General features: G+C 29.4%; 1 protein-coding gene across 2 annotated transcripts in view; it reads right to left on the reverse strand.

Annotated features, from left to right (window-relative positions):
• Positions 1–13,885, reverse strand: part of LOC118188954 (protein big brother-like) — a 61,402-nt gene that overhangs the window by 33,615 nt on the left and 13,902 nt on the right. For both annotated transcript variants that reach the window (XM_035359483.2, XM_085817892.1), the window contains exon 3: positions 11,704–11,799. In XM_035359483.2, the coding sequence (XP_035215374.1) occupies positions 11,704–11,799 (96 nt within the window). The remainder of the gene's footprint in view (positions 1–11,703; positions 11,800–13,885) is intronic.

Genomic DNA, 13,885 nt, shown 5'->3' on the forward strand with positions numbered 1-13,885 from the left:
CCCTTGCCTGACAACCGCTCTACGCTTTCAAACATTCATGTCTTCTCCACAACAGTCTGTACTTACTTAAAAACAATCTGCACTTACAACAAACTGCATTTCATCAAAAATCAAAATCATGGTAATTTCGAGAAGTTTTCCTTCGTAGTTTTTATAACAAAAAAACTCTTTCAGACTGCCCTTCTGATCAATAAAAATTCTTTAACACGGAAATCGGCTTTTAAGGAATTTTAAATTAAAACAGAATTGTCATTTACTTCGAAAGTTCAAGGAAAGTCCGAAATATTCGCAATTATTATATTTAATCTACATGAATTTAATTCCTTTAGACGTTACTTTCTGTCCTTTTCGTTGACATCGAAGATACGTATAGACAGAGTAAAGGACTGTTTTTTGCAAAAGAAATTAAAAATGGCGTCACTATACGAACATAAGTTTGCTGACGTCATTTTATACGTACATACGTATGTATATGTGTATCTCGCATAACTAAAAAAATTAGCCGTAGAACGTTGAATTTTGTGCAAGGGACTGCTTTGGAATGCTAATATTGATGCCTCTGGGTAAATTTAAGGCATCTTTAGCTAAGAAATCATCAGCTCTTTCATTTTTATAATATTCGGGGTGAACACGCACATAAGCAAAACGGATATCATTTCCCTTATTACTAAGCAAACTGACAGTGAGTAGGGTTTCGATTACTAATTTGTCACTGCTGTAACACTATTTAAAAGGAGAAGAGAAGAAAGAGAATCAGAACTAATAAGGTACCTTAAGGATGCTGTCGACCGGGATATTTAATTTCAAAATTTAAATTAATTAACAGATCCCCCAAGGTAAGGTAAAAATGAATTAAAAATTGCAAATCAGCTTACGTTATGGCATTGGTTAATTAAGTTTAATCCGAGGAAATAAGTTTCCATGAAGTGAAAGAAAAATGCATGTAATTTAAATAGAAGGAAGATTCTGAAATCTAGAGAAAATAATTTTTAAATCGTTAACATCAAATAGTCGAAAAAAATTAATCGGTTTTCAAAAAATCTCCAGAAAGGGAGATATGAAGTTAGAAAATTTGATACAAATTTCATTTGAAAGATTTCTTCTTGCTCTGCCTAAAGGTGCAAAGAGTAAATTTCTGAGATATTTTATTTGTTCGTTAAATGAAGATATGTGCGAAAAATCATTTAAACATCAAATTAAAAAATTTTTTTGGAAAAAACGCTTCACTGCATTACATTTTCAGTGACAAATAATGCGCGTATAAAATTTGAACTCGGTAGATATCAGAAAATAGATTAAAAATCGATGGCATACTTCGATCATAATGAAATGCCATGAGTGAACTAAATAAAAGCTTATCATTAATTTGAAATTTGCTTTGATTACAACTTATACTTATAGATAAACGCGCTCATCATCTTCAAATGATGCCAGCTGGTTTAGCTCATTTGAAAATAATCTAGATAAAACGGATTAATAATTACGGGCGTTTTGTCATCATGAGAAGGGTGTTTAAAACTTCGATGTACTTCTGACGTCTTTTTGAAGACCCCCCCTAACTTAAACAAAGGCATATGTAGCATTGAGGAAGAAAGGTGAAGAACAACTGACAACAGGGCGTAACTGAATGACCCTCTGCTCCCTAGGGTGGCTGCAAAAAGAAGGGTGGCTTCGAAGTTCGGGGACCACCTAGGGTGTCACTGGGTTTGATGTACCATTTTTTTTTTTTTTTTTTAGGGTAATAGTTGTGGCTGATCTTTTCAAGAAGCTCTTTTAAAGGAAGCTGACTAATGATGAAATGTGATTACGAATCATAACAAAAAATTTAAGGATAAATATTATAAAAAATTATTTTTATTATTATAACGCATTATAACTATATTTTATGGCAATCGTCTCCAACGTTGATACTTTCATCTTCAATTTTTTTATCTAAACTACCACAATTAATTATATCTAGGATAAGCAAGCAAGGGAAACAATATCACTGTGCTCCGGAGTTAAAAACCTTTAGTTCTTGGTCAAAAGAAATATTAAGGAGATTTTTATTAAAGGTTAATATAATTTTATTCAATTAATGAATTTCAAAAATAGCAAATTTTTTCTTCGCCAATTCCTGTATGTATAAATATATACATTATACTATACTGTACTATACACACACGAACGCACAGGCATACATATAAGGTAAAGAAAAGGCAAAATGAAATTCTAACACCCTCTTATTAAATGTCATTCTTAATTTGGTTATTTTGTAAGTATTGAAGGAAAATCAAAATCGAAACAAAACATCAAGAGAGTTTCATAATTAAAATAAAGACTTTATTTAGTCTTCAAAAACATCATATTTATTTTTATGTAACTTTCATAGTTATTTGTTACATATTACTTATTTTAACGTAAAAATCTGATGTGTACACCACATGACTGCCTTGTAAGGAATATTAAATTATATGCATTTTCTCTTGCATTTCATTTAAATTTATTGAACTCAATTATATCTACTTCCTCGACAGCGCAAAAAACACAATAGAACAAAAGCACTCTTTAAAATTCACTATATTTGTTTACCATAGCGACATTCTGGCGCTACGTTCACTTAACAGCGTTATAATATTTCTTTCATATTGTAACTCATAATGCAGAAAATTTATATCATTTGAAGAATTATCTAATCATTGCCACATGTTCTATTCAAATATTATAATAAATCTAAAACGATGTATAAAAGAAATTAAACACAAAAAGAAAGAAAGAAAGAAACAGTTTTTCACAGACGATTTAGTACTTCTCATAAAATTAATTCTGTCTTCACTTCGCTACAAGGCTAAAATACATAAAAACTCAAAATATCTATATTAAAAATTACGAAGTAAATCTTAAACACTTATTTCCTCGAATAAATTCCAGAATAGATTAAGCATGATTTAATTCGCAATAATAAAAGAAGGCGTTATCTTTGTTGTTGCGAAGCTTAGTTTCTCTAGATTGGCAACAAATCCGCTATTCTGACAAGCTTCAAATGTAAACAAACATGGCCGAGATGACAAAAATAATCAGGCTTAGCCGGACTTAAATAACTTTTAAATTATTGATAACTCTACAAGTAATGCATGCAGATTTACTAAAGACATAAAAACCTTAAACGGAACATAAGAACAACATAATTCAATCATTTTTAAAGCAAAAAGTGCATAATTTACAAACATACAAGAATAAAGAAACTGAGCTCACTGAGCCGAGTAACAGAGTGGATATTACATATACATATATTTATAAAATTTTAATGTGGCCGATTGCAACCAGAATACGATGAAGGTATGAAACGATATTCAATAAGAAATGATTAGGTACACATCTACATGTTGTAGCAGTCCTACATACGAAATTTCAACGTTCGGAGGCTACGCGTTTTTGAGTTATGTGAGATACATACGTACGCACAGATGCCTCGAAAAATTCTATTTAGAAATCATTTTAAATCAGTTTTATGATTTTTTGGGGGGAAAAAGAGTCCTTTATTTTGTCCTTACGTACAGATGTAACGCAAAAACATCGTTAAATTGCATTCGAAAACCGTAAATTGGATATTTGCGTTGAAATATGATGCCTGAAACTTTTCGCTCTTACAATTACACACTATTTTGTATACCAGACTGCATCTTTTGTATAATATACGCATTCAATCAAATACACCTACACTGTAAAAAAAAAGTTCGCTCTTTACAGGCAAAAGTTTTGTAAAGTTACAGAAATCAAAAAGTTACAGAAGAATTTCCTGTAATGGTAACAGGTTGAAAGCAAACTGTAGCGGTAACAGCAGATTTGCTTGTAACATTACAGATAATGTTTCAGTAGCCGCGCGGAAGAATCACGTGACTGACTGGAAATTAGCCAATCAGGAGAAAAGTGTTTGAAAGCTAGTTGCAGAAAAAAACATGGCTGAATGCATGTTGGTTGTATAGCGCAGGTAAGTAAGAAAATGTTTACAATTACTACTTGAAACATTTTTTTGTTCATTTTATGCAGATTATTCTCATGCACTTTGCACTGTTATATGTAGTGAGTAAGTATTTAAACGTTTAAGCTTTGCGATTAATTAATATCAGTGTTCGTAATGTCTAATGAGTTGAAAGAGTGCAAAATATTTATTCCAAATGCAGATCTTATAGTAGTATTTTGTTATTGTGCATCCGATAAATTACGCCTTCAACTGCCCTTATTATTATTTAAAACTAATTATTCCAAAATTTAATCACTGTTTGTGGTATATAATTGAAATGGTAATGTGGTTGTTGAAAACAAAACTAATCATTTTAGCGTTCTTTTCCAATCGTCTGACCAAAGAACGTTTGACATCTTTTTCCCGGCAGGCCTTGCGAGAAACGTTTATATAAACATTTAGAATTCTGAATGTAATGTATATATTTTTTTGCTTACTAGGTTTAGTTTATTCTTTTTCTAGGATTATCTAATTAGTTATACCTGGTTTATAATTCAGTCTAATATGTTTGTGTAGGAGTGTGTTATGAAGTAAAATTACAAAAACTTGAACAACGCGGTCGAGAATCTCGTTTATTCCTTTAGTGTAATAATATTTTTTTCAGTGGTATTAATTTCTTACGAAAATATTATAATTCCAAAATGAAGTAATTATATTAAAAATATGCCGTATCATACTTTTCGTAATGTTTTGTTTTACTAACTAGATGCAACTTAATTATTCCATATATTTTAATATACCAATATCAACAGGGGAAAAATGGAAATGACCTAAAATATTTTTCTAACAATTCGTTAAACTAATTATAAAACAAAACTAAAATTTTGTGCATTATTTCCAAAAATATCATTTCATTAATATTTTATAAATGACAACATATATTATATTGTATATATAACTACCATTGCATACTTATAAGTTTTTAAACATTTAATGTAGAATTTATGTTGATTTTATTTTGCCCAGTTTTAATACAGTTTTGAAGTATGATAGTCTTGTTACTAGGATAGCATGAATCTGCTAATACAAGTTTAATACATTTCTTGACAAATATTTCTCTTATTCATGTAATATAATATATAAATCATAAAATAAGTTTTCTTAAAAATAAATTATTGTTTATTGGAATTTAAAACAATTCTGTATCTGTATGTTGTATTAAAAATAAAATAATAATGAATTTTTAATGAAGCATTGATTTTAGCATTAACAATATATATATATATATATATATATACACATGAATAAATGGAAATGGAAGCTACTTTTCCTTACAAAACCGCCTATGAATATATACTTTCCTTTAGGCTGATAGCCTTTGCATGCTTTGCCATATTCTATCAATCCAAATGATGCAAATATGCAGAAAATTTTACTTTCTTTGAAAGTTAATACCGGAAATAAAATTCAATGCATTTGTAAACTACATTAGTTCTCTTATAGCTTGGCATTTAATTGCCCAATGATTTACTAGTCCAAACTAAGGCAGAATTCAGATGTCGTTCAAATAAAAGAAAATTAATAAGGTCTGATTTTTAGACCTATATATGAAGATTTATTTTTTTTAAATATTATTTTAAGTCAACCAAATTAATTTCAAATTTAAGTAAGTATTCATGCCTTTCAGTAGCATTATTTTTGATATCTTAAATTAAATAACTGAATGCAATATTTCTTGTTAATAAAAGAAAAGCAATGTTATGAAAGACTAGCGAAGCAGATTTGCAAGTTCTAATTACGAAAGGTCCCATGCTTTAAGGGGTCATTTTTAAAAATACTTAATTTAAAAAAAATATTTAACGTAAAACTTCCAAACTTCACACATGTGGAATATTAATTCTATATATTTTATCTCATTCTTATTTTATTAATTAATTTCATAGCATTTTGTGTGACACTAGTAGTAATTATTAATTAAATTTTATGCTGTTTCTGATCTATGTTTTGATTTTGTTATTAATTACGTTAGTTTACATAAGATTTAATATTATGTAAGGTACAAAAACCTTCTGCATCTATTAATATATGCTGAAGTGAATGAAATTATGCCAGTGAAATTTTTTAAAATCAAAAACAAATTTCTGTGGAAAATTAAAGTTATAAATTCTAAATGCAAACAAAGGAGTGAATTTGAAAGTTATCAAATAAGCCAAAGTGTTGGTCATTTTTTCAGTTTTGCAGAAGAATTTTTATACTTTGCAGAATGGGAATATGATGTTTGGTTTTGTTAGTATTAATTATTACAACTGAATTATTGCAACACGCAATTTAGCTTAAAATTTATTTGAACTTAATTTTCTAATTTATTTTGATCATGTATATTTCATGTGTCATAAGTCTTTGAAATGAACTTAATTCTATTTATTTGCACAATTTTTTTAAAGAAGAAAAAGTCACATTTGTTTTGCTTAGTTGCACACGAAGATACATGTCTATATATAGAGAGAGAAAGAGGAGTTATGTTTACTTCCAGACTATTTTCCTCCTTTTATATTATAGTATGAAAATCAAGGGGGAAATTAAGCAATCAATTTAATTTTGAAGGATGTGATTACAATAAGATCATAACCAATCAAAAATATTCATGAATGAACTACTGGTAACTATCATAGTATTATTATTTAAAAGAAACCTACATTCCAATAAGAATGCTTAGTAACATAACCATTTAAGTTATCTGATAAAAGTAATTTTCATTCCTACTTCCCTATACCTTGAATTTCACTCTTAGTATTGCCCACTGCTACTCCCTAGACCTCAAAGCATTTAATGCATCTGGAACTGCAATTTGTGTCTTCTTCTACAGCATGCAAGTTATCACCGTTTAGTTTGTACTGCCACGAGCAATGATCTTCAGAATTACCGTATTGCGTTGCATATTCTACCCCACCCAGCTTTAGAACCAGATTCTGAAAATTAAAAAAATATTTACATAATTTTCCCTCTTTTAATGCATTCAGAAAATGAATATCCCAAGATTTTAAAATGGATTTATCAACATAATGATTGTTTTCGTCATACTAACAAAGGCAAACTTTTGCACACTTAAGGCCCCGTTGATTCTTTCTCTTCTAACTGTTGAATATTATGTCAACCTAATACAAACAATGATCTATGATAGTGAAAGCAAATACCAACTGCCATTCACTGTGCAATTTTGCCATATCAGCTGAATGTTCACCCTAGCAAGCATCGGACCACAACCTTCTCTAATTATTTATGTATGATCTGAGGCCTAAGGATTTGCAAGAACAACAATGAGAATGACAGAAGTTCAAATTATAAAGAAGAAATGAGATAACTTATTAGATGTTGCAATTATCTGTATTCTTATTGAAATAGAGGTTTCTTTTAAATAAATAATATTGTGATAGTAATAGTTTATCCATGATTACTTTTCATTTGTTATATTCCTACTGTGACTCTGTCCTTTGGAAATTAAATTATTCGTTTAATTTTTCCCTCTTAATTTTCGGAAGATAAAATTAGTAAAAATAAGTGGGAATATGGCATCAAAAGCATTAGATATCCCCATTTTCTTGAAGCTGTTCACTATTATTGTTTCATCAATGATAGGCCATGCATCCAAAATCCACTAGCAAATCAGTTAGTAAGATGAAAATGACCACTATGCGGACAAAACATTTAGGGTAACTTGTTTTGTGAGCGCCTTAAGGAAGACAAACATTACCTAAATCTTTAAAACATATTCAGAATCCTGTGCTAAAAGAAAGCTAGGGGGAAAATGTTGTCCGAGTCCCAGTGATTCCTTTGGACGAATATGTAATATTCGTTTTAGAAATTTAAGGTAATAAATATAATATTTTTCGAATGCTAAAACAGTTCGAGAAATTTATTCAAGTTCTGAATTCTGAATATAAGTATACTGTATATTATATTTAATAACTATGGTGGCTTCATTTATGAAAATATTTGAATATTGGCTGTTTTTGTACAATGAACCTTCTCTAAGCTACATGATTCCTGAAAATTTTGATCTTTAAATGATAGTGGGCATCCTAGCGAAGTTATGTTTACTAATTAGTTATTTTATGAGGGATGCTGATTAAATTTAAAAAGTGATTGACTGAGGTAGCTTGTCGTAATGAGACGGTTCACTGTAATCCAATTTTTTAAAGAATTTAAGCTGTTCTTAATTAATTAAGATATTATAAAGAAATATGATTAAAAGTGTTATATAAGCACATGTTTAAAACATCTATTAAAATAATTTTTATAAGCTTTTTAAGAGCATGATTATGATTTTAAAAGAAATGTTTTTTTCTTTATTTAGAAGACATGGTTTACAAAGAGGAGAAAAACCATTCATTTTTTCCAAGCAGTCGAAACGAATTTTTATGAAATGTTTATTAAATTATGTTATTTTTTAATTAATTATTTTTTTCAGGTTTTATGTAAAGTTTATGAATTAAGTAATAAATTATTTTTACTTCTGTATTTTAATTAGCATATTATTTGCTTCATAGTGTTTCACAATAAAATTATAAATTCAATAAACTTCTTAATTAACATGCTGTAATATAGAGAGAGCATAAAGTTTGTTTTCTGTTGTCACATGTTTATTTCACAATTTTGTATGCGAATCTCGAAATTTATAATATCTAGAAATACTTTTTTAGTATCACTTTCGAAATGGTAAATATTAAGCTTAGATTTATTACATATTATGTTTGTAAAAAATTATAGGTAAAATTAAAATGCATTAAATTTTAAGCTAAACTGAAGTATTAATTTTAGAAATAAATTTCTTAAAGGCATAATTGTATTAAGAATTTTAAGGGAAACAAGGCTTTAAAAATTAAGGCCAGTGGGCAAAGTTTTATGCTTATTCAAAAAGCATGACATTAGGTTTTTAATGAAAGACTTCTATCTGTTAATGCAAAGGAAATTATTTGAAGGTAAGTAAAAAAGTTATGCATTATTTCAAACAATAGCAGACTGTTGACAAACACTGAGTGCAGATAAGAATAAAAAAATTAGTTAGACGTTGTAATTCAAGCGTATGAACAAAATTTGAATTCCTTGTAGTAACAAAATGAAGTTCATTGCTATGTTGAATTCTTTAATTTACTGAAAATGTCATTTTTTAGAAGGAGAGAATATATTTTTGAAATATGAAGAACAGCTGTTCTGAGTTCTTCATAGAAATATTTCACAAAATGTCTTTTACTGTAATAATATGATCATATCAACATGCAACACGTTTACTCATATAAGTTAAATCTAAAGCAACATGTGTCTATTTTAGCTAAAATTACTAAAAAGAAAGTTCTAGAACATATCTTATTAACTGACACTAACATGCAAATAAAACATACTATTTTTTTCAGCTATTTTACAGGGCAAATATAAGGAGTAGCATATCAATTTGAACTTTTAAATTAATCGAAATGATAATATGAAAGGCCTTTCAATAATATCAGACATAAGTTTCTCTTCATAAAACAAAAATACTCTGCAACAGACTAATGTTACTTTTTGAAAAAAGAACATTGCTGTTGAAAGCACATCTTTTAAATTAATGCTATTCTGAGGTCAAATTGACTAATTTAAAAAGCCAAACTATTATGCTTCACTTGCATATATCTGTATAATGATATACACATGAAGATATTGTTTTACTCAAAACATCTTGATTTCAATATATTTTATTATAATAAGCATCATTTTAGACAAAAAAAAATCTACTTTTATAAACATATCCTTTAGTATTATCTATGAAAAATATATTCTACACACATAATTACTTAATGGGATATTAGAAGGAAATAATCTGAAACCTTTACAGATACAACCATTGGAATTTTACGTAAGTAAAGTATCTTCTACTCACATAATAACTTGCTATAATAATACAAGTAAATAACCTGTAACGGTTACAGATATATCTGTTGAGATTTTACATGAGAAAAACATGTTCTTTCTACATAATTATTTGCTGTAATATTACACGCAAATAATCTGTAACCATTACAGATATATCGTTTGGGAATTTACATGAGAAAAAATATGTTCTACTTACATAACTATATGCTGTGATATTACAAGAAAAAGATCTGTAACCATTACAGGCAAAACTCTTGTAATGTTACAAAGAAAACACCTGTTTCTGTTACTCAAATAACCCATGGCATCCCAGTTTCCATGAGTTTTCTTAGTAACTTTACAGATTTTTTTTTACAGTGTACTCAGTCACGAGAGATAAATGTTACAGAACACGAATCGGAGCGTTTGGAAGAAAAAGTGAAAATTAATTGAATTTTCAGTAAGATGCAATTGAAAAAGCCTTAAAAGAGGAATGGGACAAAATTACATCATATTTTTGCAAAAACTTAATTAATTTCATGCCTAGAAGATTAACAACAGTCAAAAAAGCTAACGGCTATGTTAGGTTAGATTAGATATAAGTGCAGAAGCCACCTATTATTTACCCTGAGTTCCTGACTAAGTGGGTAAGGCCGCTCATACTAGCTATCCAGGATTAGCAACACTTTCTTGGGACCCACAGTGCCGTTTGGTGCAAAGGCTATCCGACCCAATGTTTATTAACTTAAAAATCAAGAAGTTACGCATAACTAATTGTTTTAAATCTAGTGTATGAATATTTTATGTTGCATTTAATTAGAACCCAAATGCTTATTTGTTTTTTGTTCCAACCAAAAATAAAATGAACTTACTTTTTAAAATTTTTCTTCATTATGTAATGTTTTCAATACATGAAAATAATATTAAATACTCCTTATATAATTTTCCTTGCAAAATAACAAAGGTTTTGCAACTTTTTTTTACCAGTGTATGAGTACTTTTGACGCTGCGTTTGTCTACAACAATGACAGACAAAAATGTGCCCTTTCATTAAAAGTCAGATAATTTTTTAAATTCCTGCATAAAATTTTATTTTCCTGCACTATATAAGTATAAGTAGCCATAAAAAAACTTCAGATATATGAGCCCCTAGCGACCTATCCGCTCAACAATCGAAATGAGATTTCAGAAATTGTTATTTGAATGTATACGCTCGAGATTGTGATGATTTAAAACAACACAGCTCTCACGATCACGGCGACACTGAAAAAAATTCGAATGGAGGTACCCATCTGCGCAAATGATGAATGCACTGAAAATCAAAAATGGCTAGAACGCTACACGTATGACAAAAATTGGTGGTGTAAAACACTTGCAAAGAAGAGCATTTTTAAAGACCCAATGACAACACAAGAGAGGAGACGGGGGGGGGACATTTATTGGAAATACAAGTTTTCAACGTGTTCACTTTCGCAGACTCGATCGAAAGTTTTTCTTTGTAGCCGTAATCGGGAGAGCTCTAAAGTTTTAAATCATTGCAATCTCAAGCGCATACCTTCAAATAACAATATCTGAAATTTCATTTCGACTGGTTGAGCGAAATGCCGCTAGGAGCTCGTAAATTGGGGAAGTTTCTTTATGATCACCCTGTATTTACACGCATTCTGGACTTTCCGCTACCGCATATACAGAAATAATCCTAAAAAATCAAAATTAAGACCCGTTGCAAAGTTGTCTGCAGCATAAATGACAGTATCTGCTAATCGAGTTTTATAAAACTATACATCTGCTTTCCGGTATTCTATGTAAAATTCATAATAGTATAAAGTTCCCAAGAAAAAAAAAAATTAAACACTTTAAATATTTAGACTTACTTTGCCTTTGTCTGGATCAAACTCGCATCTGTCTCTTCTTCCGCTACTTAGAGGTCCAAATAATAGCTGCAAGTTCGTTCCAGTACTTACAAATGCCTAGGAAAAAAAAAAAAAAAATTCTGATATGGACATTACATGACTACGGCCTATTAAATTATGCACATTTTTTGCTGTATTTCGTTTAAACTTACTTCCCCGAAATTCATTAGAGATATATTTCTCATTCAATCAATTCATTTCTCCCTTCGCGGCAAGGGAAAAATATGTAAAAACTCAAAACATCTTCATTAAAAATTGTAAAATACAGAAAAACCTAAAACATTAAATTAAGAACGGTTAAAAAAATTTTTAATTTAAATTAGAGTTTAAATTAATTAAATTTGGGCAAAAAGACAGATTTTTCGGTGCACGAAACTTTTGACCCCACTCGGCAAAAAGGTACTGAAGTTGATACAGAAAGTGACTTAATTCACCAAGCTAACCAAGTTCCAAATGTAAACAAACGTTTTCCAGTTTCCCTTGAAAAATCCTTCGTAAAAACATCCCTTCTTGGGCAGATGAATTTCGCGTACATTTGCCAATACTTAAACAAAAAATAAACAGCAATCTTGAAAAGATGAGCTTTATAGATATGATAAAAATAATTAAATAGTCTAAGTACCGTACTTTGAGGTAAATGCGTTTTCTTTTATGTAAAAGTTTAAAAAATATTAAGTTTTTTAAATGTTACTATGAGCGTAAGAAGTGGGTGAAGTTTTCAGTACAGTGTTTTTATAAGGGAAAACATAGTACCAGATTAAGATTAATACCACTAATCTATTTTTGCTTTTATTGCTTAAAAATTCAGCAAATTTGATAAATAATTCGAAGATTTCTTAAAACTTCTTTCTCAGTCATTAAACTTAATTAATTTTAATTCGATGATGAACTTAATGATAGCAGTTAAGGTTATAGTAGTAGTACAGTTAAAGTTATAGTGAATACTGTGGAAGAATTAAAAATAAAAGATGAAGACTTTCTACAAGTGTGTGTGAATTGAGAAAGATTCTATAGATAATAGCTATTATTATCTTGTGAAGCTTGGAAAATCTGCTGTTAGATGTCTTAAAAGAATTGGCGAGTTCTGTCACTGGCAAATTAATAGTCCATAATAGATACTTAAGTCATAAATTATTATTAAAAGGAATGTATTAAGTTAACATTATACATTTGCTTTTGGCATTGCATCATGTGTGCTCTAATATATCGCTATACTGAATATTTTCTACTACTAGTAAAGAAGGAATTTTTTTTTCTTCGGCTTGTACTAATCAGTAGATTCACCATATTTTTAAAGAATCAAACTGTCTTTCACTTTTAAAAAAGGAAAGAAAAGTAGATATAAAATATCTGCTTCCTATACTAGCGTTCTAACAGATAACTGCTGAAGCACGTTTTTGGAATTTTAACTTTATTTTTCCAAACATATGAAGACTGAAAAATTCTAATTTTGCAGCTAAATTATCTGTTTACCTTTTTTTCTTAAACTACCTGAGAATAATCTTTCATCTCTTCATCTGTCTCATGGGATAAGGAAAACAATCAAGAGAATAATGTATTTAATTACCATTGTCAGTTTCTGGAAACATTTGCACTGATTTCAAAATTTTATTTATTTATGTAAACACCTTTCTTTCGACAGTTTCCGGTTTGTCAATATTTTAATAGAATAAGAAATAACATATTTTGTAACTTAGTGATCAGAGCCACGTTTTAAATTTGCTAAAAGCAACAACGGAGGTAAAAACATTTTACACTTCCCTCCTTATGTCGTATTCCTACATATGAAACAGTATCGACCTGCTCGTCAAAAGCCGGGTGAATTTACTTAGAATTCGAATGGTGTTATATGATCTGGAGACAAGCATTGCAAAAAAGTTTTCCGAAAAACATGTTTCTGCCAGCATAAGTTTGAAAGGGAGGTTTCTAGCTGGAATTCGAGGGCAACAATTGCATTCAGCGATCTATTCGGAGTACGCTGCTGAACTCATTTACAATATTAGGGGGGAAAATGTGTTAGTAGCTCTGTTTCACAGAGGATACTAATAAGAGAGTGTTTATACTTTTCAGCGTAGTTTTGGGGAAAACGTATTCTGGCACAGGGCTTTAAACGCGTTCGCAATTTGAGAAGATCGCTAAAATC

The sequence above is a fragment of the Stegodyphus dumicola genome, chromosome 6, assembly GCF_044657685.1.
Source record: "Stegodyphus dumicola isolate Sdum_Otavi_A_Nest chromosome 6, ASM4465768v1".
NCBI classification, from domain to species: Eukaryota; Metazoa; Arthropoda; class Arachnida; order Araneae; family Eresidae; genus Stegodyphus; species Stegodyphus dumicola.